At 53.9% G+C, this 25,753-nt stretch overlaps 1 protein-coding gene across 1 annotated transcript; it reads left to right on the top strand.

The window, feature by feature from the left end:
* The first annotated feature begins 1,562 nt into the window (after positions 1-1,562).
* Positions 1,563-24,879, top strand: TTC34 (tetratricopeptide repeat domain 34). The gene is made up of 9 exons (XM_040264178.1): positions 1,563-2,380; positions 9,438-10,272; positions 11,681-11,906; positions 13,039-13,243; positions 13,877-14,043; positions 18,825-19,095; positions 19,888-20,102; positions 22,945-23,475; positions 23,634-24,879. The coding sequence occupies exons 1-8, from the start codon at positions 1,600-1,602 to the stop codon at positions 23,470-23,472; spliced, it is 3,228 nt and encodes a 1,075-aa protein (XP_040120112.1). The 5' UTR covers positions 1,563-1,599; the 3' UTR covers positions 23,473-23,475; positions 23,634-24,879.
* Positions 24,880-25,753: the final 874 nt, after the last annotated feature.

The raw sequence follows: 25,753 nt of genomic DNA, 5'->3' as shown, positions 1-25,753 counted from the left end.
AGCAGGGCATGTCACAGCCCCTTAGGGCCACCTTCCAGGCCTCATCTCAAGGAGGGGACAGGCCCTCTGCTGGGACGGGGTGTGGTGGGGAGGGGGGTCTGGTCTGTTTGCTCAGCAGAGAGTAGACTATAGGGAGGGAGACCCACAGGAGCCCAGGTGAACAGGTGACCTGGGGGCTGCTTTCCTCAAAGCACCCTGCAAGAGGGGCGTGGACGGTAGAAAGGGGCACTGAAGCAGCAAGGCAGAGTTCTGGGGGTGGCAGGGGCCCCCAGGCTCACCCACCTCCGTGGAGCTCCTTACCCACCTGTGAGGGGATGGGTGTGGAGGTGCACCCTAGACTGCGGGCAGCTCATCCCCAGCGTCCAGAGGTCCCCTACCGTAGCCCAGCCTGGTCTGGCGGCGGTGGCTAGGGGCCACAGAGGGCGGGGTCCGGGGCGGGGGCGCGCCGGACCGCTGGGGGCGCGGCTGAGCCGCCAGACAGCCGGGCTGTTGACAGTCTCCAGGGAAACGGATCCGCCCTCTCAACCCTGGGCGCCTCTGAGAGCCCAGATCCGGGGACCCTCCGCCAGAGCCGCGTCCACAGCCCCTGCTCCTGGCCGCCCCCAAATCTGGGTGGCGAGCCTTTTCCTTCCCCGCGCACCCCACACAGCCTCGGAGCACAGGCGAGTGTGAACGGGTGTGCACGCTGGGAGCCACCTGCGTGTGTGCCATGTGTGTACATATGCATGTGAGTGTGTGCGTGTGTGCACACGGGTGTGTGTCTGTGTCTCGGTGTGTGTCAGAGAGCAAACATTAGGTGGGGGGCTTGTTTGCAGCATTTGGGAACCAGGAGAGAAATCCCCAGCCAGTGAGCCATTCTTCAGGTGGGAAGGTCTGGTGGCAGAGAGAGGCCTTCTGCAGGATTGGTCCTGGAACTGACCTCAAGAACTGCCCCCCTCACCAGCGTGGCTCCCCAGCCCACCCAAGAGCTGGCCAAGTGCCCCTCACCACCCCAGCCCTACCTGCACCACCCTCTCCCCCAACCTTGCCCAGGTGAGGGAGGTGGGCAGGGCTGTGGTCCTGAGGCTGGAAGGTCAGTGGAAACTCAGAGCCCTGAGAAGGAATAGGGGATGCCCGTGTGACCCAGATTGGCACTGGGAGGGTCCACCTTCCTGAGCAGCTCTGTGCTAGGAGGGGCAGCAGTTGCAGTGAGGCCCAGAGGTCCCTGACCCCTCAGGTTGCCCGATTCTTCCCCATGTAGATACTCAGAAGTCAGACGTCCATAGAATGTTGATCACTAAGCGGGGTCATGGCCCCCTCTGCAGAGAAGGACACTAAGGCCTGGAGGCAAGCAGCGACTGGGGGCCTGGCCTGGGAGATGCGCCCCAGCCCGGCGGAGACGCCTGCGGCAGGCGCCCGGTCACCCCTTGGTGGCTGAATTCACCTTGTCTTCATTCGGGGGCTCCACACTGACCCTGAGGTCTCAGTGGGAAGGGGCAGGGGGCAGCCCTGAAGCAGGGCGGGGGGGGCCGTAGGTCAGGTGGGCCACCTATGCACTAACCATACTCCCCCTCCAGGTGCTGTGAGGATGGACACGGGCCCACCGGAGATGCGGGCGTGATGTCGGCCCAGGAGCTCGTGGCCTGCCTCTGCCGAGAGGGTGACCAGCACCTGGCCCTGGGGGAGACCCCGCTGGCCACCGCCTTCTATCTGGCTGCCTTCAGCTGCCACGCTCCCTCGGCCCTGCGGAGCATCCGAGCTGCCCTGCCCGAGACCCGGGGGTCATCTGTGGTGGCCACCCTAGAGGCCTGGTGCCGAGGTGACAGCCAGATCCCAGCCATCCACTGGGACGGCATGGCGGTGGTCTCCCTGACAGGGACCCTGGCCTGCGCCTTCCTGGCTACCCTCTGCCCTGACCACCCCGTTGCTGCCCTGCACTCCCTGGCTGGCCTGTTGGCACACGGGCACCACGGGGAAGTGGTGCGGCGCTGTGGGGTCCTACTGGACGCCCACTCCCAGCAGAGCCTGGAGTTGCGGCTGACCCGCGCCCTGGCCTGGGTCCTGTCCAGAACACAGGTGCACACCGGGGTGGCTGACTACCTCCAGGCCTTCGTGGAGAGCGCCGATCGGACCATGGCCTTCATTCACACGCATCAGCAGCCCTACCTCCCTGCTCTGGTCAGAGCCCTCCAGAACTACATCTCAGAGCATCAGGAGGCTGGGGACGGTGCCAGCCAACAGGTGACCAACTGCCAGGGACTCCTTGTAGCCCTGGACCCTGGGGGCATCTGGAGCATCACCCTATCACCTGAAGCCCTGCTCCAGCATGGCAGGTATGAGGACTGCCGGGCGGCCTGCAGCCGGGCCCTAGAGGCCGCCCCAACGGGTTGCAGACTCCAAGGTAGGCATGCCCTCCACACCCACCACGGACCAGGCCAAAAGTTGCTCCTGCTGTCACTTCACTGCGTGGTTAAGTCTTGCTTATGGTGGGGGTTGTGCTGGCGTTGGGGACACCACAGTGACAAAACGGACAGGCCCCTGACCTTACAGAGCACCAAGAAAAGAAAATTTGTGCTCTGAGAAAGCACTGTGTGACTATGCAAGGTGCTGTTTTAGCCTGCTGGTCAGGGAAGGCTTCTTGGAGGAAGCATCATTTGAGCTGAGACTGAAGGATTGGCAGCAGAAACAGGGTGTGAGAAAAAACTTGGGGTGTCCATGCCACTGAATGGATCCAGCATGGCTGGCAGGGAGTGGTGGGTGGGGGCAGAGGGCAACAGGAGACTCTAAAGGCATAGCCGTGGCTAAGCCCTCTGGCTGAGGACTTTGGATTTTCTCCTCAGAGCAGCAAGAAGTCAGGGAGGTTTTAAACTGGAGTGAGGTGCTCTGAGTTGCATTTTTCAAGTCTCTGTCTGCTGTGCACAGAACATGCCCTGGGGGCCAGACTGAGAAGAGAAACTGCCAGAGGCTGGATGCGGTCCAGGTGTGAGTCATCACTGAGACAGAAATGATAAGGCTGGCGGGATGTAGTGATGGGACGGGGCAGGGGGGCGGTGCACAGGGAAGGATATTTAAGAGTTCCCCTTCAGCAGCTGGATGGCGGAGGACAGAGAAGAGCAGACAGAAAAGGTGGCCTCAGGGGATGGAGACACCCCCAGTTTGAGATGCTACTCCTGCCTGGAAGTAGTGGGGCCGTGGTTGGGAGCACCTGGGAGCCACACACCAGCCTGCCACCCCACTCCCAACTCCCTGCCACCCGCTGGCCCCCCTGTGCACATGTGGGGGTGATGGTCATACCCACTTCTAAAGGTTACTGGGCAGATTCAGTGAAATTGTGTATCAAACCCTGCAAATGGTCTCACCACTAAGTGCTCTCCAGTCACCCGCTAAGTTCTTCCAAAATGTTCCTTGAGTCCATCAACTGGATGTGTAGTTAGGCAGCTGGACACATGAGCCTTGAGATCCGGAGGTCATAGTCTCAAGGTGTTTGGGGATCATCCACACTAGGAAGAGATTGATGGTCATGGTCCAGATCGGGAGAGCCCCCAGGACAGAGTGGGGCAGCTGGACACTTAGAGGCGGGGGCCAGGAGCTGCCGCTCAGTGAGCAGACCCATCGTGCAGGTGTGAGAAGCATTTGTGCGCGGCACCGCACAGTGCCACTGGAAGCTGGCTCCAGGCATAGCCACTCCGCCGATGGGGCCAGCAAGGGCACACGGAGCATTCACAGAGGCTGGAATGTGGCCCTCCCGTGCTCCTAACTAGCCACCACACTGCTCCCCACAAAAGAGGACCCAGCAAATGGGACAGGAGGACAAGAAGAAGGAGGGAACACGGGAGCCCGCAGGGTGATGACACCTGTGTTTATGAGATAAAGAGCTGCCTCTGCCAAATCCATGCACAGGGGGCGAGGCATGTCTGTCCAGTGTACCTGCGAGGCTCCTGGTGATGCCAAGGTGAGACGGGAACCAGACAGAACTGAAAAGTGAGCAGATTTCTTTCTAGGAATATGCCAGAGCAGACATCCTGCTGTCCTCCTACTATCAACGACCTAAAAATGCTCAACAGAGTCACAACAGAATCCTGAGTAGAAGGCCCTTGGTGCCCAAAGCACAAACACACAGTGGCCTGTGAGCTGGGGTCATTCAGCAACTCCCGGGATGAGGGGCAAGTCTTTCACTTTAATGGCCAGTAGAGCCCCTGCAGGTGCCTCAGTGGGCACCTGAGGCATTGCCTCTTCTGCAATGCAGAAGATTCAGGTTCGATCCCTGGGTCAGGAAGATCCCCTGGAAGAGTGCATGGCAACCCACTCCAGTATTCTTGACTGGAGCATTCCATGGACAGAGGAGCCTGGCAGGCTATAGTCCATGGAGTCACAAAGAGTTGGACAGAGTGAGCGACTAAACAAAGAGGGGTTCAGAGGAACCTCTGATTTATAGCCAGTTGGTCAGAAGAACCAGTGACAACCTGGATGTATTGGTGTTCCCTGGTGGCTCAATCAGTAAAGAATCCACCTGCAATGCAGAGATCTGGATTCAATCCCTGAGTTGGGAAGACCCTCTGAAGAAGGAAATGACAACCCACTCCAGTATTCTTGCCTGGAAAATCCGATGGACAGGAGAGCCTGGCAGGCTACAGTCTACTGGGTTGCAAACATTTGGACATGACTGAAGCAACTGAGCACAAAAAAACAGAGCCCCTACAGAAATCCACAACCTCCAATGGGCCGCAGCCTCAAAGAACATGTTATAGAAAAACTCTGCTCCCCACCCCCTAGAGATGGCAGGAAGCTGTCTGTCCTGCCTGGGCTCTGACATGGACAGGAGAACCTTCCCTACAATCACCACCTTAATTAGGCCAAAATTGCTTCCGTCACTGGGAGCCACCTTATCACACCCGCACAACCACGGCTTACTATGTGAATGAATACATTTTGCTATAACAGACTTTTTACAAATGTAGATTCTTATAACAAATGCATTCTATTCTCAAGGCTACTTATCCAAAGTCCCTGGAAACATTGAACAATGTCTTCCATATTTGGGAATATCTTCAGTCCTTCTTAGTGGGTGGAGTTACAGGGAATAGTAGTGCTGGAGAAGACTCTTGAGAGTCCCTTGGACTGCAAGGAGATCAAACCAGTCAATCCTAAAGGAAATCAATCCTGAATATTCATTGGAAGGACTGATACTGAAGCTGAAGCTCCAATACTATGGCCACCTGATATGAAGAGCCGACTCATTGGAAAAGACCCTAATGTTGGGAAAGATTGAGGGCAGGAGGAGACAGGGGCAACAGAGGATGAGATGGCTGGATGGCATCACCAATTCAATGGACATGAATCTGAGCAAACTCTGGGAGAGAGTGACGGACAGGAGAGCCTGGCGTGCTACAGTCCATGGGGTCGCAAAGAGTTGGACAAGGCTTAGCAACTGAACAACAGCAACAGTACAGACACTCAACGCATGAGGACAAGACACAGAACAAGAGTCACGTCTCCCAGGGGTCGAAGTTCCCTGACTGCTTATCTTTGGAAAGTCCCCGGCAGCTGTCTCCTGTTTGTTCAAGATTCCTCATTAAGAACTACTGGGGTAGGTGAGAGACATAGCCATGGTTCACCCAGCATGGAAACAGAGCTGGCTTGGCCTTGAGATTAGCTGGGACCAGCAGAAAACAGTGGAAGTGATGCTGTGTGGTTCTGGAAGCCAGGCTCCATCTCCATCCTCCCGGAACCTCCCCAGTGCCATGCACCGAAGGTAACTAGTGAATCACAAAGGCACACACCAGGAGGGAGGCTCAGCCCATGGCCAACACCAAAACCCCAGACATGTGAGTGAGGCCACCTTACACCTGCCTGCCCAGTCAAGCCACCAGATGGCTTCAGCCGCAGAAGTGATCCCCGACAAGACTGACGGAACTGCCAGTTCAGCCCAAATTGAAGAAGAATCATGGCAAATAGAAAACAGTTGTTGCTTTAAGTCACCAGGTTTTGTGGCAATTTGTTACACAGCAACAGTAACAACTGCATACTGAGTCTTAGCATTGGTTTTTGATGCATCCTTTAACCAAAACTGACTTAAATAATACAGGATATAGGGTTATGTTTCCATAATAATATAATTTACAACATTCATTAATGGAAGAAAAAAGAAATTAGGGAATAAATTAGGGGAAAGTATTGTATAATATTTAACATCTCCAAAATTTAAACAACCAGGAATAGAAGAAAACTTACTTAATTGGAAAAGATAAAATCTATCAAAACCTACCAAAATATCATACTTAATGGTGATATTTTAGAACCAAGAATGTGGTGGCTGCCCACTCCCCCATTTATACATCACTGCACTAGAGATGCTAGCCAGTGCAATAAGGGGAAATAATAAGTCTAGAAAGAAAGAGATAAAGCAACCATTATTTCAGACAATATGATTAGCTATGTAGAAACCCCAATAGAAACAACAAAAATGTATTAGATATAGGAGTAGAATTTAACAGGAGATACAAAAAGTATTTATGTTTACAGACACCAACAATGAATAGGAGCCTAATGGTTTTAAAGTACACCTTTTACTGTAGCATAAGAAAATAATTTATTTCAATGAGTCATATGACTTTATGGAGAACACTAAAAATTTATTAAAAGAGAATAAATAATGCCTCTGTAAGCAGAGAGATAGCCAACGTCTACTGATAGAAATATTTGATATGACAGAAGAAGAGCAAAGGGCCAATAATAGACAAGACAAAGAAGAAGGAGTAAGAGCAGAAAGAGAAGGGGAGTGGGGAGGGGAGAAGATGGAGAAGAAGACAGTGGTATAGCATTTTCTCTACCAGTTAATATAAAGCTATACGGCTGCAGTCCATGGGGTTGCGAAGAGTCGGACACGACTGAGCAACTTCACTTTCACTTTTCACTTTCATGCATTGGAGAAGGAAATGGCAACCCACTCCAGTGTTCTTGTTTAGACAATCCTAGGGACAGGGGAGCCTGGTGGGCTGCCGTCTATGGGGTCGCACAGAGTCAGACACGACTGAAGTGACTTAGCAGCAGCATACTAATCAACACAGAAAGATGTTGACTTAAGAAATAGATGAACTAATAAAACAAATTAGAGAGGCCAGAAACAGACCTATAATTATCTGGAACTTACTATATGAGAGTGAGCATTGCAAAGCTACAGGGGAAAAAAGAGGACCATGATTCAAAGCATAGTACTGATTCTCTACTTCAAATCATGCAAAAAACAGTAAATACCAGGTGAATTATGTTAACAGCTAAGCTTTACATTTTCTAAAAGAAAATATGAGAGACTATCTTAAGGTTCTGTGTATAGCTAGGCTTCTTAAGATGCAAAAGTAATGGAAACAATAAAGAAAAATTTGACACATTTGATCGAATTGAAATTTTTAAATTTCTATTTTGCCCATAATGAGAGGACAATCCACAACAGAGAGAAAATATTTGCAAAATACTCAGTGGATAAAAGATGAGTACCCAGAGTATTTGCAGAATTCCTACATATCCATAAGGGAGAAAAAATCCAGTACAAGAACTGGCAAATGCATTTCCCAAAAGAGAAAACACAGATGGCTAATAAACATGTGGAAAATATTCAACATCATAGTAATGATACAAATGCAAATTAAAACAATGAGATACCACTTTCTCTACCCACCAGATTGGCAGGAAAGTATTTTTAAATAAATGAGCCTCACCAGCAATCAGGAAAATGAAAACTAAAATAACAGTGGTAACATTATCGCATGTTATATCCCCTCACCACCAGATTGTCAAATTTTTTTAATCTAACAATAAAAGATTCTGGATTTTAATAATGTTGAACTGGCTGGACTAAACTGTGTGTCCCACAGATAATTATAAAATTGGGGCAAAATGTAAAATGAAAATATTTGGCAGTTGAACAGTGACCAAATGCAGGCAGAAACCAGAGACTGACCCTAAAAGATGAAGACTATAGAAGGTAAGATTTGTAGTTTTGCAGCTTTTCGACTCCTCAATCCACATAGGACAGAAAGTTGCCATTTTACTCATTTGAGATGTCATATAACAGAAACTAGGGATGAAAAGAGTAGTTGCAAAGTTAGAGGGGAAATCCTAAAAAGGAGAGAGCCACATTCAGGGAGGAAAAGAGATAAGACCCCCAAATCCATGTATTGCTGTTCTTCATTGTTCAGTCACCAAGTCACAACCCCATGGACTATAGCACACCAGGCTTCCCTGTCTATCACCAACTCCAAGAACCTGCTCAAACTCATGTCCATCCAGTCAGTGATGCCATCCAACCACCTCATCCTCTGTCGTCCCCTTCTCCTCTTGCCTTCAATCTTTCCCAGCATCAGGGTCTTTTCCAATGAGTCAGCTCTTCCCATCAGGTGGTCAAAGTATTGGAGTTTCAGCTTCAGCATCAGTCCTTCTAATGAATATTTAGGGTTGATTTCCTTTAAGAATGACTGGTTTGGTCTCTTTGCAAGGAGATTAAATTTGTATATTAAATCCACTTAAATCCTTGGCTGTCCACTGACCTGCACACACAAGAGAGACTGGGTGGCCTGAAAAAGTAACAGTTGGAAGCTGCAAGAACTAAATGGGATTTTCAGCTGCTGCCCACTTGAGAAGACAGAATTTGGAGTTTGATCCTAGCCTGTTTCAGTTCACTCACTCAGTCATGTCCAACTCTTCGCGACCCCGTGGACCACAGCACATCAGGCCTCCCTGTCCATCACCAACTCCCAGAGTCTACTCAAACTCATCTCCCATTGAGTCATTGATGCCATCCAACTGTCTCATCCTCTGTCATCCCCTTCTCCTCCTGCCTTCAATCTTTCCCAGCATCAGGGTCTTTTCAAATGAGTCAGCTCTTCGCATCAGGTAGCCAAAGTGTTGGAGTTTCAGCTTCAACATCAGTCCTTCCAATGAACACTCATTGTCTGCTAAAACAAAATTCAATTCTCTTCAAAGAAACATAACTGAACCAAGAGTCTCCACAAAAGATCAACCAGATGTCTAAGGTACAATTTTTAAAATTACTAAACATGCAAAGAAACAAAAATAAAAGGTGAGCCACAGTCAAGAGATAAAGAAGTCAACAGAAATTGACCCCGGTGTTCCCTGGTGGCTCATTGGTAAAGAACCCACCTGCCAGTGCAGGAGACACAGGTTCAATCCCTGAACCAGGAAGATCCCACATGCCTCAGAGCAACTAAGCCTGTGTGCCACAACTATTGAGGCTGTGTTCTAGAGGCCAGGAACCGTCTGAGGGGCTCCCAGCTTCCTGACAGCCCTCGTCCTCTTCATGCGGTGTCCTTGGCCACTGAGAGACTCCAGGGGCTTGGCATGAGACGCTTCAGAGGATCCCCCACTGAAGGGCTGGAGTCTCAGGCGGCTCCCCTGGAGGACATGGCCCAGCAGACAGACCAACGCCTCTGTTCTCTCCGCAGGTGAGCGTCTGGCCGCCCTGTTGGTAACTCGCGCTGCAGCGACCTTTTTCCTAGACAGCGGGGCCCAAGACCTGCTTCGGGACCTGCACCGGGCCTTCCGCGAGAGCCCCTCGGGCGCTCGGAGGCAGTTCGAGACCGTGCTCTCCGCCGGGGACCGGGAGCGCTTGCACGCCCAAGTGCAGGAAGCTGCGGACCTGGGCTTCTCCCACTTCCAGGAGACCGTGCGGAGTCGCCCCGAGCTCCGCGAGGACTCTGGCCGTGAGCTGCTGGTCCCGGTGACCCGCGCGCTCCGGGTCCTGTGTCGAGTCGCCCCGCGCGGGGCGCGCCCGGCGCTGGGCGCCCGACTGGCCGAGTGCCTGCTGCTGGCAGGGGACGCGGCGGGCGCCCGCGCGCTGTGCGAGCGCTTGCTGCGGCCCTCGCGCACCGGGGACCGTGCCGGGGACCGCGCGCCCCTGATGGCGCTGCGCGGCTTCTGCGCGCTACACTCTGGCGACTCAGGGAGCGCCCGGGAGGACTTCCAGGCAGTGGTGGAGCTGGGACCGCCGCACCTGAGCGGCTGCGTGCGCGCCCTGTGCGGCCGCGGACTGCTGCGAGTGCTGGCTGGCAACGCCTTCCTGGGTGCCCTGGACTACGTTACCGCCTGCCGCCTAGGCCCTGAGGAAACTCTGCTTGTCACCAAGACCTACGTGCCCTGGAACCAACGGGGGCTGCTGCTGACCGTGCTGCGCGAAGAGGGCCGCAAGATGCTGCAGGGGAGGCCAGAGCCAGGACCCAAGAGCTGGCGGGGCCGCCGAACTAAGGCCGCGGAGACAGACAGCCCCGCTGCGCAGGAAGGGTAAACACTAGCCCCGCACACACACCTGGGGCTGCTGCTTCATTCTGGTCTGCTCCAAGGTAGTCAGGGTGTGTGCAGTACTAATTTATAGATAAGCAAACCGAGGCAGGGAGTTGCTGGGTGATTTCCCTAAGGCACTGGTGGGGGGTTAGTCCTGGGGCGCAGATCTTGGACCCTTGGTCCCAAAGTGCAGATACATTATGCACTTAGGAAATTAGAAACTCAAAAATGGAAATGAAAAAAACAGAACTTAGCCAGCACCCACTGTTTGCATTCCCTCGTTTCTTTGTCCATATAAAATAGAGTCCACAAAACGGAATTTGTGCTCAATATGCAAATATAATCCACGTTTTTACTCACTATTGAGCCTATGGATCATGAACATTTCTTCTGCTGCTACTTACCTTTCTCAGACAGCCTGGTAGCTCATCCTGTGAACATCCCATCAGGGCTTCGGGTATTCCCAGCTCCTCTGCTCTTAGTTATAATGCTACCCAGGTAACATCCAGTCGTGGACTAGTCTGCCCTAAAGATTTAACAGAAGCTGAGCTCTGGGGTCAGAGGGCACAGCTCCCTGTGAGGCCCTTGACCTTGGAGCTGTCCACTTGCCAATCAGGCCACACGCTCTAGCCCTGAAGCTCCTTCTGCAAATTTTTTCGGCAGCCCAGTAGGTAAACCTGCAGATGTTTTGACCGGCATTTCTCTGGTTCCTGGGAGGTGGTGAGAAGGTGTTTTAGCAAAACTAACAACACTGAGCTGGGGGGCCCCTGGTATGTTTGATGTCAGCATCCTCATCCCTACACCACACACACACACACAAACACACACACACACACACACACACACACACACACACACACACACTGGCTTCCTCGGCCCCAGTTCCTTCATTTGCATCGCTTTGATTTGCTGGTGAGGAGGAATTTTCTTGCAGGAGATTTGGGACCCTTTATATCTGTCTCTTGGGAACTGTCAATTCCAGGCTCCAGCTGTGTCCCAGTAGGAGCTCAAGCTCATTCCCAGGAGGGCCCCGGGGTCATTCCAAGGGCAGCCTGTGTGTTATCTAGCTCTGTGGACCACACACCTGAGCCCTGCAAGGCCAACACTGTTAACCTGTTTTTGCAGAAAAGAAAACTAGGGCAAAGTGGGCTGGGGGTCAACATACAGCCTCACTTCCTCATCTGTGAAGTGCCTGCCCCATAGGCCGGGAGAGGGTCAGAAAGGGCAGCTCCAGGCTCTGCGGCCAGTGAGCAGGCACCCTCCAGCAGAAACCTGGTCTCTGAGATGCAGCAGGAAGGAAGCTGCCTGGACAAGGTGCAGGAAGTAGGATTTGCCTGCATCCCACCTCCTGGGCAGATGAAAGGGGTGTAGGGAAGGGTCAGCTCTCCCCCAGCTGCTCTCTCCACAGGGATGCCCGCGGCGTGCACCAGCTGGCCACACTCCTGATGGAACTGGACACAGAGGATGAGGCTTCGCGCCTCCTGGCAGCTGACGCCCTGTATCGCCTGGGCCTCCTGGACGACGCCCACAAGGCCCTGCTGGCAGCCCTCTCCCGCAGGCCTCAGGCGGCCCCTGTGCTAGCGCGGCTGGCCCTGCTGCAGCTCCGGAGGGGATTCTCCTACGATGCCAACCAGGTGAGAGGGCCCCAGCAGGCCACAGCAGGGCAGCTCGACACAGGGCACAGTGCTGTGGAGGGCAGCAGGCCCCCACTGACACCTCGTTCAACACCCTGCACCCAGACTTGTCCCAGCCCCACCTGGTCCCAGGCACAGCTTGTCTCAGCCCCAGTTCTGCCACCTCCAGCAGGTCCTCACCTCTCTGACCCTCAGTCTCCTCAATTGTACCCTGGCCTTTCAGGTTCTCATGAGAATTAGCTGCAGCAGGCACCCCAGGGCCCAGCCGACCTCCATCATGCAGCAGTGCTCTGCATTTGCTTTTGTTGTTATAAAGAAAAAGCCACAAACTGAGTGTCAGCGGAGCTTAGTCCCAAATCTCCCAAGTGAACTAGGCTTGCTGGTGACCCTGTCCCAGAGTGGAGGAGCCCCCAGACTCTCCAGCCCTGCTCTCCTCCCTCGGAGACCACTCTGCTCCCAGGACTTCGCCTCCCTCAGGTCCTGTGAGGGCAGAAGATCATGTTCCCAGGGAAGAAATGTCAGACTTCGGGGCAGGGCTGTGGAACCTCTCAGCCTCCTTCTTCCACTCTGGCCTGTTTTGGGCTCTGGTCGCCCTGAGTTGGGCCGTAAGGGTGGGAGGGAAGGATGCTCTGGGTCCTGCCTGTCCTGCTCTGGGACCGGCGTCCACACATGTGCAGGGGGCAGGGGCAGCATCGGGTGGGTCTCTGTGAAATTATGTCCCGCCCCCTCCCTACTCACTCCGCACAGAGCAGGGACAGGTCCCAGGGTCCCTCCTGGTGCCTTCTGAAGGACTCCCTGGGCCTCTGTCACTTTATTAGCTTGAAAGCCCGCTTTTCCTGAACTTCTCAGACCTGCCTTGCGCAGGTCCGTAAGGCCAGATCTCTGCCTGCCGGTAATGGAGGAGGAGGCACGGCTCAAGAAGGCTAAGACCACCACCACCACCACCACCCCAGCCCGAAGTCCCTCCCCCAAGAGCCACGCCCCCATGAGCTACGCCCCCATGAGCCACGCCTTCGCCTGCCACGCCCCTGCAAGCCGCTTCCCTGAGCCACACCCCTGTGCGGAGGATGGGGATGGAGCTGTCTGGGCGGGCCTCAGACAGGACCCAATTGTGACACCCCTTCCCTTGCAGCTGGTGAAGAAGGTGGTCCAGTCCGGGGACACGGCCTGCCTCCAGTCCACCCTGGCCGTCTTCTGTCACGAGGACCGGCAGCTGCTCTGGGGCCACTGCCACGCGAGGGCCCTGGCCATCCTGCGGGCACGACCGGGAGGGGCCGAGGGCGGGGCCCACACCAGGGAGGCCATCGCCTACCTCTCTCTGGCCATCTTTGCCTCAGGTAAGAGCCTCCCACCCTCCTCCTCCCACCCCCATTCTGCCAGGTACCTGGGGATAAGGGGAGCCTGTGCCGTGTGGAGAAGGGGGGTTGTCAGGCACCAGCGGCCTGAGCACAGGCTTGGTTCACAGGTGTTTCATGGCCCCTGGTCACCTTCATGCCAAGGCCTAGAAGAGGGCCCAGCCAGCTGGGGCCTGAGCTGGGACCCTCCCCTGTATCCTGGGCTCCATACCACACATCCAGGCCCTGAGGGTAGGGGGACCAGCCTGGCACCGTCACGCCTGCAGCCATTCCATGACCAGCTGCTCGGATCCTTCCCCCCTTGTACCTCCCCTCATCTCACCTCAGATGCAGCTGCAGTGCCCCCTCTTCTAGGAAGCCCCCTCTGACTGTCCACCAGCTCTCCCAGACACTACTCATCTGGGTTGGGCTCCAAGAGCCAGGCTGTGTTCCACAGCCAGGGCCCCCAGGCCAATCCAGACTGCTCCCCAGAGTGTCTTGGTGCCCAGCAATCTGTGAGCTCCCCAGGTGACCCCAGAGCTGGTGCACCCCTTCCCTGCTGGATGAGGGCAGACACACTGAACCTGGCTGTGTCCGGCAGAGGTCACATCCTGACGCCATGCCCCCTTCCTTCAGGAAACCAGGCCACGGAGTCCCTGCTTGCCCGAGCCCGCTGTTACGGTTTCCTGGGCCAGAAGAAGACAGCCATGTTCGACTTCACCTCCGTGCTGAGGGCTGAGCCGGGGAACGCACAGGCGCTGTGCGGGCGGGCAATCCTGCACCTGGCCTTGGATGAGCAGAAGGTACCAGCCCCACGCTCCCCACTTGGGGCAGGGCAGGTGGTGGTGCTCAGGAGAGGTACTGCGCTCCTTCTCAGCCCCCCAGGAGAGAGGACGCAGGGCCAGGCGTCGAGTGCGACACATGCATCCAAACCCTGCCTGCTCTGGGGCTCACAGAGCCTCACCATCACATCCCTGGTTTCAGGTAGCCTTTCGCTCTCATTTGAAGAGTCCCTGTGCTCCCAGCATCCATCAGTGTGGATAAATATGCAAAGCCTCGGGCTTACTGGGGGACCCCACCTTAGAGTAAAGAGACCTTGGCTGCCTCTTGGATGCCACCCTAAGCTGTCTATACAGGACCTGTGGTTTTGGGTGGTTGGCATGCAGGGACAGAGGTGGGAGGTAGTCCACTGCCAGCCCCAGGGCAGGTACTTTCCACAGAGAAGCTGTGTTCAGAGGCAGCCACGGCCAAACAGCCCTGGACAAGGGCACTTTGCAGCCAAGAGCGATGTCATGGGTGAGAAACGGAAACCAACTGTCTGCTCTGATGCTTCTCTGGGTCAAAGTACAGCCCAGAGGTAACCAGCCTGCCAGGTTTCTGAATTCCTTAAGGACTGGGGTCCTAGAAGACAAGGAAAAGTGATCCATCCAAAATACCACTGGAATGACAGCATCTGCAGACAGTGCTTCTGCCTGCCAGGGTATCGCGTTTCCCCCGAGGCCACTGGCACCTGGTGTCTGTTTCAGCCTGGGCACGCACGTGTGGTTGGGAACCCAGCCCTCTTCAGGCTCCTTCCTGTGCTGGGAAAGCACCCGGGTTCTCAGAGACGGGATTCAGCCAGGAGGCGGACCCCTGGAACCCCGGCCCTGGGTGCTCCCAACATGCCAGCAGTTCCTCTGAAGGGTGCTTCAGAAACAGTTCTAAGCAGAGGTTACCCCACCTTGTCCCCCCCGAACTTCCTCCTCCTGGAGATGGGCTGAGGCCAAGTGCCCACAAGCCCTCCAGCCTTTCACTAAGAGAGAAGCTCTGAGTCAGCTTGCGAGGGTCCAGAATCCAGAACCCTTCTCCCCCACCTCTAACTTTCTGAGCAAATCCTGAAACATCTCTGAGCTTTGTTTCAACATCAGTAAAATAGGGGCAGGGGGTGCTTGTTCAAGGTCATCAGATCCTCAGCCTTGAGGTGGAAGTGCTTATTCAAGGCTGTCAGATACTTAGCCTGGTACATGGGAGTGTGCTCAGCCATGTCCGACTTTTTGAGACCCTATGGACTGTAGTCTGCCAGGTTCCTCTGTTCATGGAATTTTCCAAGCAAGAATACTGGAGTGAGTTGCCATATCCTACTCCAGGGGACCTTCCTGACCCAGGGGTCAAATCCACATCTCTTGTCTCTCCTGCATTGGCAGGTAGATTCCTTACAACTGCGCCCCCTGGGAAGCCCCATTCAGCCTGGTGCCTGGTCCTCAGTGAGGGCTCCATGGGTGGGTAGCTGGAATTCCCATGAGCCAGCACCGAATTGGACTTTTTCCTTGCAAAGGTAACCAGCCAATAGGTTTACCACTGGCCAGCACCAGGGTCAGGTAGGATCCAGGTCACGGTCTAGAGAGGGTTAGAGAGGACCATACTTTCATCCAGCCATCTAAGGACTCTGTCTCTCTAAGACCTTGTCCCCCCAACACTTGCTCCAGGAGAACCCTGTTCCTGAACTTTAAAAGTGTGTGGCTAGAAGAGGTAATAGATACTGGGCTTCTGAAAACAAAATACCTAGATAAAATACATGACAACTGTCTTCAGGCCCTGGACAACAGACAGTGAAGACCTGCCATCCCTGAGAGAAGGGAAACCACAAAAGGGGAGCCCCACAATAACCTGACTTTCTGCCTGGGGAGCCTTTCCTGTTACTCGCCAGGAGGTGGGGCAGTCGGCTTGCTGAGCTGAGGAGGCAGAGCCTGGGATTCCTGGCTGGTGCAGTAGCTGAAATTTGCAACAAAGGGCAATGGAGAAACTGGGGCTATGCAGAGGGGAGAAGTCTTCATGGGATTCCAGGTGGGTTCTTGTCTGAGCTGATCTGCACATGCAGGGGCCCCACAGAGCTCACAGGTGGCAGGAGATGTTGGAATCCTGACCCCACCAGAGGAGAGACTTTTCTGAATACCTTAGGCACTCAGCTGAGACCATGTCCTAAGTAAAGGTCATGTTTTTAGTCACTTCAGTCATGTCCGACTCTTGTGACCCAATGAACTGTGGCCCGCCAAGCTCCTCTGTCCATGGGATTTCCCAGGTGAGAATACTGGAGTGTGTAGCCATTTCCTTCTTCATGGTACCTTCCCAACCCAGGGATCGAATCAATGTCTCCTGCTTGACAGGCAGATTTTTTTTACCACTGAGCCACAAGGGAAGCCAAGTCAAGGTGATATTTTAGGACTAAGTTCAAAACTGAAATGGATCTGCCCTCACAAGGAACAAAACCAAATCTAACAGAACCAAAATGAGCCACCAGAATAAAACACACCTCCTTTATGAGATGGTGACATAGTCCAGACTCTACCATGTATATCCACAACTTCCAGCCCAAAATCAAAAAACTGCTGAACACACAGAGAACCAGGAAATGTGACCAATAATCGGAAAACTAAGTACTCAATAGAAACAGAACTTGAGATGGTGCAAATGTTGAAATTAATAGCTGCTGCTGCTGCTAAGTCGCTTCAGTCGTGTCCAACTCTGTGTGACCACATATACGGCAGCCCACCAGGCTCCCCCATCCCTGGGATTCTCCAGGCATGAACACTGGAGTGGGTTGCCATTTCCTTCTCCAAAGCATGAAAGTGAAAAGTAAAAGTGAAGTCACTTAGTCGTGTCTGACTCTTAGCAACCCCGTGGACTGCACCCTACCAGGCTCATCCGTCCATGGGATTTTCCAGGCAAGAGTACTGGAGTGGGTTGCCATTGCCTTCTCCTGAAATTAATAGATAAGGGTGTTAAAACAGGGATTATAAACATGTGAAGAATGTCAAGGAAAACTTTTCATAATGAGTAAACAGATGAAAAATCATAGCAGAGAAACAGAAACTATAGAGAAGAATCAAGTGGAAATTCTGGAGCTGAAATGTGTATCCAAAATTTTTAATTTACCAGATGGGCTTAACAGCTGGTTGGAAACTGCCAAAGAAAAGGTTAGTAAAATTAAGGATGGACCAGTAGAAATTATCCAGCCTGAAGAACAGAGTGGGGGAAACGATTTTCTTCTTAATGAAGGGAGCTTCAGTGACCTCTGGGATGATACCAAGCCGTCCAACATATGTATAACTATAGTCCCAGAGGAGAAACAATGGGACAAATATATGTACATGTATTTATATTAATACATGTATCTGTTGTTGTAAAAGTATTTGAAGAAATAATGCCCAAAAATTTTATAAGAAGCTTAACAAATCCCAAGATGATAAACACAAAAGAGAACCACACTTGGGCACACCTTGATCAAATTTCTGAAAACAAAAGATAAACAGAACATATTCAAGGCAGCCAGAGAGAAAAAGAAATATTACATATAGTAGAACAACAGTAACAGTCCAAGTCAATAGACTTGAGTTTGAGCAAACTCCAGGATGTAGTGAAGGACAGGGAAGCCTGGTGTACTGCAGTCCCTGGGGTTGCAGAGTCGGAGATAACTGAACAACAGAGGAGCGGTATGAGCAATGACTGACTTTTCGTAGAAACGATGGAAGCCAGAAGACAGTGGGATGGCATTTCTAGAGACACATTTTATACCTATGGGCTTCCCAGGTCGCTCAGTGGCCAGTGCAGGAAATGCAGGAAGCGCGGGTTCAGTTCCTGGGCCGAGAAGATCCCCTGGAGGAAGAGATGGCAGGCCACGCCAGCATTCTTGCCTGAAACACCCCATGGACAGAGCAGCCTGGCTGGTGACACAGTCCATAGGGTCAAAAGAATCGGATGTGACTGAGCAACTGAGCGAGCGACTTTGTAACCTATAGGACAACAGCTAGAAAATGTTAAAGAGAGGCAGAGTTTCTTGTTGTGTTGTGTTGTGTTTTTGTTTTGGCCACAGCGCAGCTTGCAGGATCGTAGTTCCCTGACCAGAGATCAAACCTGTGCCCCCTTGAAGTAGAATGTAGAGTCCTAACCACGGGGCAGTCAGGGAATTCCCAAAAAGAGGCAGAGTGAAGTGGTTAAAGGAGGAACTAAAATAAAATAATAAACCTTTTCAGTTAACCTAAAAGGAAGAAAAGGAGGCGAAAAGACAGCAAAGTACAAAGGAGAGGACAAGTAGAAAGCCAGCAGGAGGTGGGCCGGAGGGTGGTTTCATGGCTCCTGACTCTTGGCCAGCTCAGAGGTCAGATGCAAATGACTCACCAGGGTCAAGGCTCTCCTAGAGGGCCCAGCCTCCCCAGACCTCACGTGCTTCCACAGCACCGTCAGGGCCTCCAGACTCCTCTTCCCCTCCTCACCTCCGAGCTACAGTCTCAGCCCCTGGCCTCTGGCCCTTCTGCTGCCAGCCCAAGCCCCACTCTGTGCCATAGTGGGTTCTTGATCAGCATGGCCCTTCTCGGGCTCCAGACCATCACCCCTGTCCAGAACTCTGATACCATTGCTATAACTTCGCCACACACTGCCTTGACAGCTCACCCTAGAGGCCCTCCTGTTGACTGACCCCCACCCCATGGTGAAAGGGCAGGGACCAGGCCATCTGCCCGTTCTGGTGTCCCCAACACTAGGGCACTGAGAGGAACACAACAAATATGGGACGACTTCTGCCACCCACCCTGCCCTCCTCCCCTTGCAGGAGGCTGTGGACGACATCCTCTCCGCTCTGAGGCTCAGCCCAAGAACTGCAGTTCCCGAGATCCGCTCTCTGAAGCCAGAGGCCCAGGCCCTCATCACCCAGAGCCTCTCCTCCCGCTGTCGGACCCTCCTGAGTCAGCTGCCGGACACAGGGGCCCGCCTCAGTGACAAGGACGCCCAGAACCTCCTGGCTGCGGGAAAGGCACTGATTGAAATTGATGCCAGGCAGCCCCTCTGGCACATGCTCCTGGCAGATGCGCTCGCTGCGGTGGGTATGTGTCTGCCCAGACACGGGACGTGAGCATCGTCCCTACTTCTCCCATCCTGGACTCTTTTCTGTAAAATGGGAGAAAGAGACCCATTGGTGGACTCACTAGCATCTAAGGTACCTCCCACCCTGAGTCCCAGAACTTGTGACCTGTTCCCATGTGGGTCCCCTGTGCAACTTTGTCCACCGGGAGATGAGATGAAGCCATGATGTGGGGTTTTGTGAAAGGCTCAGATGCTTAGGCCTCCTCTTTAACTCATGCATTTATTCAGATGTTTACAGACTGCCCTGTTCTGGGTGAGACTGTCTTAGGCCCACATGTACCAAAACATCAGTCTTTACTGCAAAATCCTGAGAATATTCCAGCACTAAATTGAACAGGAAGCTCTCTCTGAAACCTGCATTTCCTGGGCATATCATCACTTCCAAGCCTGTGAGGTACCCCCACCAAGGCCTTTGGGGACCCCAGAGGCTGCTCTGATCCCATGCAGCCCTGCTCAGGAGAGAAAGCAGTCCTTGCAGTGACCATGGTGAGGGAACTCCAAGTCCTGCTGCTCCACCTGGAGGTCATAGAGTTTAATGACACCCCCTTGGTGGGGGGCTCAGTCATCAGGTGCAGGGTGTCACTTTGCCCCTCTGTTCCCTGCTCCTTCCTTCTGGGACTAAGGCCTTCCATTAACCAGCCACTCCCAGAGCCAGCGTTGAACAAGAAATGCTATAGTGAGCTTCCTAGTGTCCCCCCGCCCCCACCACCGCCCCAGCCCCACTGTGACTGTCCTTCCCCAATCCCTGACAGGCAGCTTTGAGGAGGCCGGTGCCCATCTGCAAAAAGTCCTGCACCCCACCCCTCCATCAGAGGCAGCTCGTGCCCGGCGTGGGCTGCTCCGGCTCAAGAAGGGGGATGTGGTGGCTGCTGCACAGGACCTGCAGTGCCTTGCAGAGACGGATGCCCAGGACCTCGGCTTCCTGCTGTGTCTCCTGGAGGCTTCGGAGCGGCAGAGCCTCACCCAGGTGGGCACAGCACCCCTCGGAGTCCCCAGCCCAGCCCCTCTCCAGCACCTGAGGTGTGAGACCCCCAGGCCCAGGGCCCTGGGCAGCACTGCAAGCCCCCTGTACTTGATCAGGAGAAGGCACCTAGGTCTGGCCAGCTCAAGCCCTGACACCCCCAGGGTGTCTTCTTTGTGTAAAACATATAAGTTGACTCGGGGTTGAGAAGAGGGAGGGGACGGCATCTTCAGAGCCATATTGAGGCAGGTAGGAACACTTGGCCCTCATTGGAACCCTGCCCCAACCCCCTGGTCAGGCCAGGTGAGGGACGTCCATCCAGAGAGCAAGCAGGTGAACCTTTAGTGAACCAAAAGGGACCCTGAAGGGATGTTGGGCTGGGGCTGTTTGGGTAGGGGATTTTTTCCTTCAGCTGCTCATTTGACGAGAAGGTAAGAGCACATTCCATCAGGCCCTGGGTGGAGCCACTGCCAGCACCATGGCCCTCACATCCCAGGGAGGTACCACTGTGTTGGGGGGTGGGGGGGTTCATTTCAGAGGGTGAAAGTGTAGGAAGACCATGAGACAGGGCAGTGGGGTTATGAGGCAGCTCTGGAGGTGAGATTGCCATGGCAATACAGAGGCCAAGGCAAAAGACTGGAGGCAGGAAAGAACTGGGAATGTTCAAGAAACAGGTGATCAAAATGCAGCTAGTGTGGAGTGCAGGGGAAGGGGCATGAGGAGAGGCTCAGGGTGGGGACAGAGGGAAAGGCCCCTCCCTTCACCTGCTGGAGGCAGAAGCAGCCAGGCAGGTACAGGAGGCGGACTAGGGCAATGCAGACAACAGAATGGATTTCCCTGCAGCAGCTGAATTTAACCTTATTTTTATTTTTTTGAGGAAGCAGGGGACGGGGTGGGCACTGAAGGGACCAGTAGGCGATAGAAGCCAAGAGCATCAGCAGACCAGTCAAGAGCCCCTGCACGACCCGGGGCAAGAATTTCACCTCTTTATGCTTCCACAGGCTCTGTCACTCCAGGTCCATCAGGAAAACAGAACCAGACAAGGGGTTTCAACGCGGGGTTAGTATGGAAGTTGGCTGGATGGGCATTAGGGACAGAAAGAGCTAAAGGAGCCATGGGCAATGTAGGGGGGCGGCCCTTGTAGGGCTGAGCAGACCAAAACTGATAGTGAAAGTCTCTCAGTCGTGTCTTTGCTCTCTTTGCGACCCTATGGACTGAATTCTCCAGGTCAGAATACTAGAGTGGGTAGCCTTTCCCTTCTCCAGAGGATCTTCCCAACCCAGGGATCGAACCCAGGTCTCTCGCATTGCAGGCAGATTCTTTACCAGTTGAGCTACAAGGGAAGTCAAAGAACATATCAAGGAAGCTCTGAGCCGACCAAGGAGGGTGTTATCAGGACCGAGAACCAGAGTGGCGGCTGCGAAGCCCAGAGATCTCAGAGGCGAGTCTTGGGCTAGAGTCTCAGAGCCCAGAGGAAGAGGAGGAGGGCTGTGAGCTAGGAGAAGGGAGCTAGGTTGAGGTCTCGGAGTTCACAAGACAGGGCTGGGCAAAGGTGTGTCTTTGAGTTCTTAGAAGGGCTGGGCAGGGAGATGAACGCTGGACCTGGCCGCCTTGAGACGGGTTTCGCCGCCGCGAGAATTAGAGAAACGTTGGGCCGTTGCTGGGCGACGCGGGCCAATCCGGAAGTAAGACGGAAGTAGTGGCGCCCCGTTTCCGGCGGTACTACGCCTGCGCGCTTGGTGGCGCCTTGTCACTTTCCACCCCTATTTCGCAGAACCCGTAGGTGAAGCAAGAAGAGGTAGAATACTTGCCCTGGGCCTCGCGAGGGTTTGACTCTTGCTGATGCTCCTGACCTCCCCCGTAGAGAGGGCGCTGCACCGAGAGATAGAGTCACAGATCCTCTGTGGCACAGCCGGGAAGACAAGACCACGCGCTCACCTGCTGGGTGCACTGTGCTTTCCTGGGGACAGGCGGGGGCCGGGGGGCGTTGGTATCACCTCGCTGCATGGGAGAGGGAGGGACAGCGGGAGAGGCAGCGTCTGGTTTGTTCCCCATCAGGCCTTGGGGAGCCACTGGGGGTTCTTGAGAGCAGGAGGAGCCAAAGGAGGCAAGCGGATTTATCCGGGGCAGTTGGCGAGGGGCTTCCGCCACACTCAGAAAAGGAAAGTGAGCCTGGGGGGCAGAGGGGTGGCATTGGCCCTTGGAGCTGCTCCACCCAGACGGGGGCAGCCGGGGCCTCAGTCCAGCAATCCCCAGGGAAAGAGTGCTAGGATGGACAGCACCCTCTGACCTCTGGCCCTGCCCTGCTGCATCCATGGGGCAGAGGGTGAGTCCACCACAGCCTTCCTGGACACACCAGGGGCACCTGGAGAGTGTCTCCCTGGCCTTGACTCTGGCTCCACTAGGCCTGCAGGAGCAGCTAGTTGGTTAGTGAAGTGAGAAAAGCGCTAGCACAGAGCAGACCCTGCCTTTCTGATCTGGGGTCCAGGAGGGGGCTCCAGGAACAGGCTGGGCAGAAGGGCATTCGCTGTTGTCCTGGGGCTGGGCAGCCATGTAGGGAGGGGGGAGACTGGCTGAGGCCCCATCAGAGGGGGAGGAGCAGAGGGAAGAGAGGAGGTCACCCAGGTAAGAGGAGCTGGGACCACAGATGGGACAGTAGGGCTGTGAGAAGCAGGAGGACACCCAAGCAGGGTGAAGGGATTGCAAGGGGGTGGTCACTGCCCTGTGCCTCCATACACTACCCCCCAGAAGAAGCAGACGGCATCTTCACGGGGGAGCCAGCAGCAGCTGGCTGTGCAGGGCTCGGAGGGGATGTCCTGACCTCCCTCCCTCCGTCCCCTCTGTGCAGGCTGCAGTCCAGGAAGCTGACACCCTCCTGAACTTGGGACAGCCCCGCCAGGCGCTGGGCTACTGCTCACTGGCCATCCTGGCAGGCGGCAGCAGCACCTGTCACCTGCGCCGTCGGGCCACTTGCCTGGCTGAGCTGCGGGAGTTTAGCCGGGCACTTGGGGACCTAGACCACGTGCTCCGAGAGGGCTCGAGGGACAGCGACCTCCAGACACAAGTGGAGGACTTTTGCTCCCGGGGCCGCCTGCTGCTGGGTCTAGGGGATGAGGCTGGGGCTGCGGGGGCCTTCACCCAGGCCCTCCATCTGGCACCCACTCAGGCCCAGAGCAGCCTGTGGGAGCGGCCAGGCCGGGCTCCAGCCACCCACATACTCTTGTGCCAGGCACGGTGTTGCCTGGTTGAGCAACGCTACAGCGAGGCCTGGACGGCGGCTGAGGCCGGCCTCCTGTTGGACCCAGAGCACAGTGGCCTGAAGAGACTGAAGGCGAGAATCCGGAGGGAGGCATCCTCTGGCTGCCGGCTCCACTGACCAGCACTCCCCAGACCCAGCTGTGGGGCCACCCTGTCATCGTCATTCTTCATCCAGCCCCTGGGGAGGTTGCTTGAGGAGGTACTCCCCAACCCTCTCCCTCTTCCTAGTCCTGGTTGGGTTGGCAGATGGCCAACCTTGGGAGGCAGAGGAGAGAGCTCGCCACCTGCCTGGAGCAACCATCTTAGGAAGCTCAGAGCCTCTTTCCTGAATAGCGACCTGGTCCTCAAAGCTGGGGCTCTCTTGGCCCACACCTAGGGCTTGGGCCTCAGAGAGAAGTCCTGTCCTTATCCCTGGCTTGGGACCTGCAGGTCGAGTGGGATTCAGGCTGGCCCCTCATAGCCCTGGGGAGATGGTGTCAGCCCAGGAAACCCTCCTCCATATGTGGAGCAGCCCTTGACCCTGGCTTGACCTCTGGCCAGGCATCCTGCAGGGCCTGGAGCCCCTCAAGAGCAAAATCTCTCAAACTGGGCCCAAAACCTATGCTTTCATCAAGGTTGTTCTCCAGGGAAACCAGCACCTTGGGAGGATGATATGGCCTCCCTTCCTGCCAAGCAGAGACACCTGCCCCAAGGGGCCCCCGATGAGCAGAGCAGCCAAATGTCTACTTGGCATCTGATCTCCTGTCAGATGTAGAGGTGCTTCCTACATAATTAAACTTACCCACCCCCACCACCGTTGGCTTGGAAAACTTCTGGAGGGAGTGGAGAAGTCCAGCCCTGGTCCCATTGCTGTAGGTTTCAAAGAAGCCAGGTCCGAGTTGTGCAGTTTTTCTCTCCTGTTCATGAACACAACTGCTGGACCAGCCATCAAGTAAAGCAGGGGACAGAGGGTGCATTTGCTCTCCTCCCCCCAAGACATCCTGCCCTCATCTGTCCACTCAAGGCCAGAGGTCATCACAGTGAGCTTGCAGATGCCTGACTCACCACAGCTTCCCAGAAGCTGATGATCTTTGAAGAGCCCCCAACCAGTCTCCCACCCCCAGCTCCTCACTGCTGAGCTGGCAGAGAACCCCCCGCAAGTCCTCCCCACCCACTTCCACAGGGGCTGGGGGTCATTACCACATCTGCAGGTCCATGTGAGGCCATATCCCAGCCTGCTGCCACAGCACCCAAGTGGACAAGAACTCACAGGCCCTAGATGGCCTTCATTATAGCAGAATGATCAGGTGGTTTCAATATAAATCAGATTGTCCCCCTGAGAACACAGGCTGCACCTTGTTTTCTCAAAATCTGAGGTTACCAAGAAATGTTTGTGATGTGGTACAGAGACCATTACTTACTCTAAAGACAATAAAGCTGTAAATTGATGTTTTAAAATTCCCTGCAGGTGAAACACCTCTTGGATCCAAAAAGAAATCAAAACTGGAATCGCAGAATATTGGAAAAATAGTAAAAAAAAAAAAAATCCAGGGAAGCCCTTATGGGTTGCAGTGCCCAGAGGAAAGTTCACGCCCTGAGTGCATCACTAGCCAATCAAAATGAAGTGCATCCTAAACTTGAGAAGTTTAAAAAGGACAGTGAAATAGAGGAAATTAACAGGCAGGGATGAATAACAGGAAACAGAAGTTAATGAATTAGGAATAGAAAAGGGAAAGAACTCAAAAATCCAAAATACAGTTCTTCGAAAATCAAACAGATGAACCAGTAGCTGACTTAATCTGGAAAGACAGGAAAGGCACAAAGCCACAAAATTTTTAGAAGTAAAAACAACACACAGGAAATTTAAAGAATCATAAGACATCACTTTTCTCAACTTTGTGCAAATAAATTTGAAGACCTGGATAAAATGTGTTAGTTCCTAGGAAAATATTATTTAACTGAACTGACTCCAGAGTAGATGTAACAATTGCACAGGACAATTATCGTGGAGGGAAAAAGAAGGTGGTTAGGGAGCTTCCCCCAAAACAGCTCTAGTTCCAGATGGTGTCGGGGAGATCCGCCAGCCTTTAAAGAACAGTCAGCTCGTAATTGCTTTAAACTCCTTCACAGCCAAGAAAAAGAAGAAAAGCTTCCAAGTTATTTTTTTCTGTTGAAGGATAGTTGATTTACAATACTGTGTTAGTTTCTGGGGCTCAGCAAAGAGATTCCGTTACCCGTATATATGTATATATCTATATTCTTTTTTTCTATCTTTTCCATTATAGTTTATTACAAATTACCAAATACAGTTCCCTTCCAAGTTTTTTTTTTTTTTAGAAAGCATAATCTCAACCAAATGAAAGCCACAAACCCATTTCATGTACAAATTATCAGTTCAGAAACACTAAATGAAGTGCCAA

Source organism: Oryx dammah, unplaced genomic scaffold (assembly GCF_014754425.2).
Source record: "Oryx dammah isolate SB20612 unplaced genomic scaffold, SCBI_Odam_1.1 HiC_scaffold_21, whole genome shotgun sequence".
Taxonomy (NCBI): Eukaryota; Metazoa; Chordata; class Mammalia; order Artiodactyla; family Bovidae; genus Oryx; species Oryx dammah.
This window is presented reverse-complemented; position numbering and strand designations above follow the sequence as displayed.

Excerpts from the sequence above, each read along its gene's own strand:
- TTC34 (XM_040264178.1), top strand. The coding sequence starts at position 1,600 with ATGTCGGCCCAGGAGCTCGTGGCCTGCCTCTGCCGAGAGGGTGACCAG. Across the intron at positions 2,381-9,437 it reads AACGGGTTGCAGACTCCAAG|GTGAGCGTCTGGCCGCCCTG; the intron begins GTAGGCATGCCC and ends TTCTCTCCGCAG. Across the intron at positions 10,273-11,680 it reads AGCCCCGCTGCGCAGGAAGG|GGATGCCCGCGGCGTGCACC; the intron begins GTAAACACTAGC and ends CTCTCTCCACAG.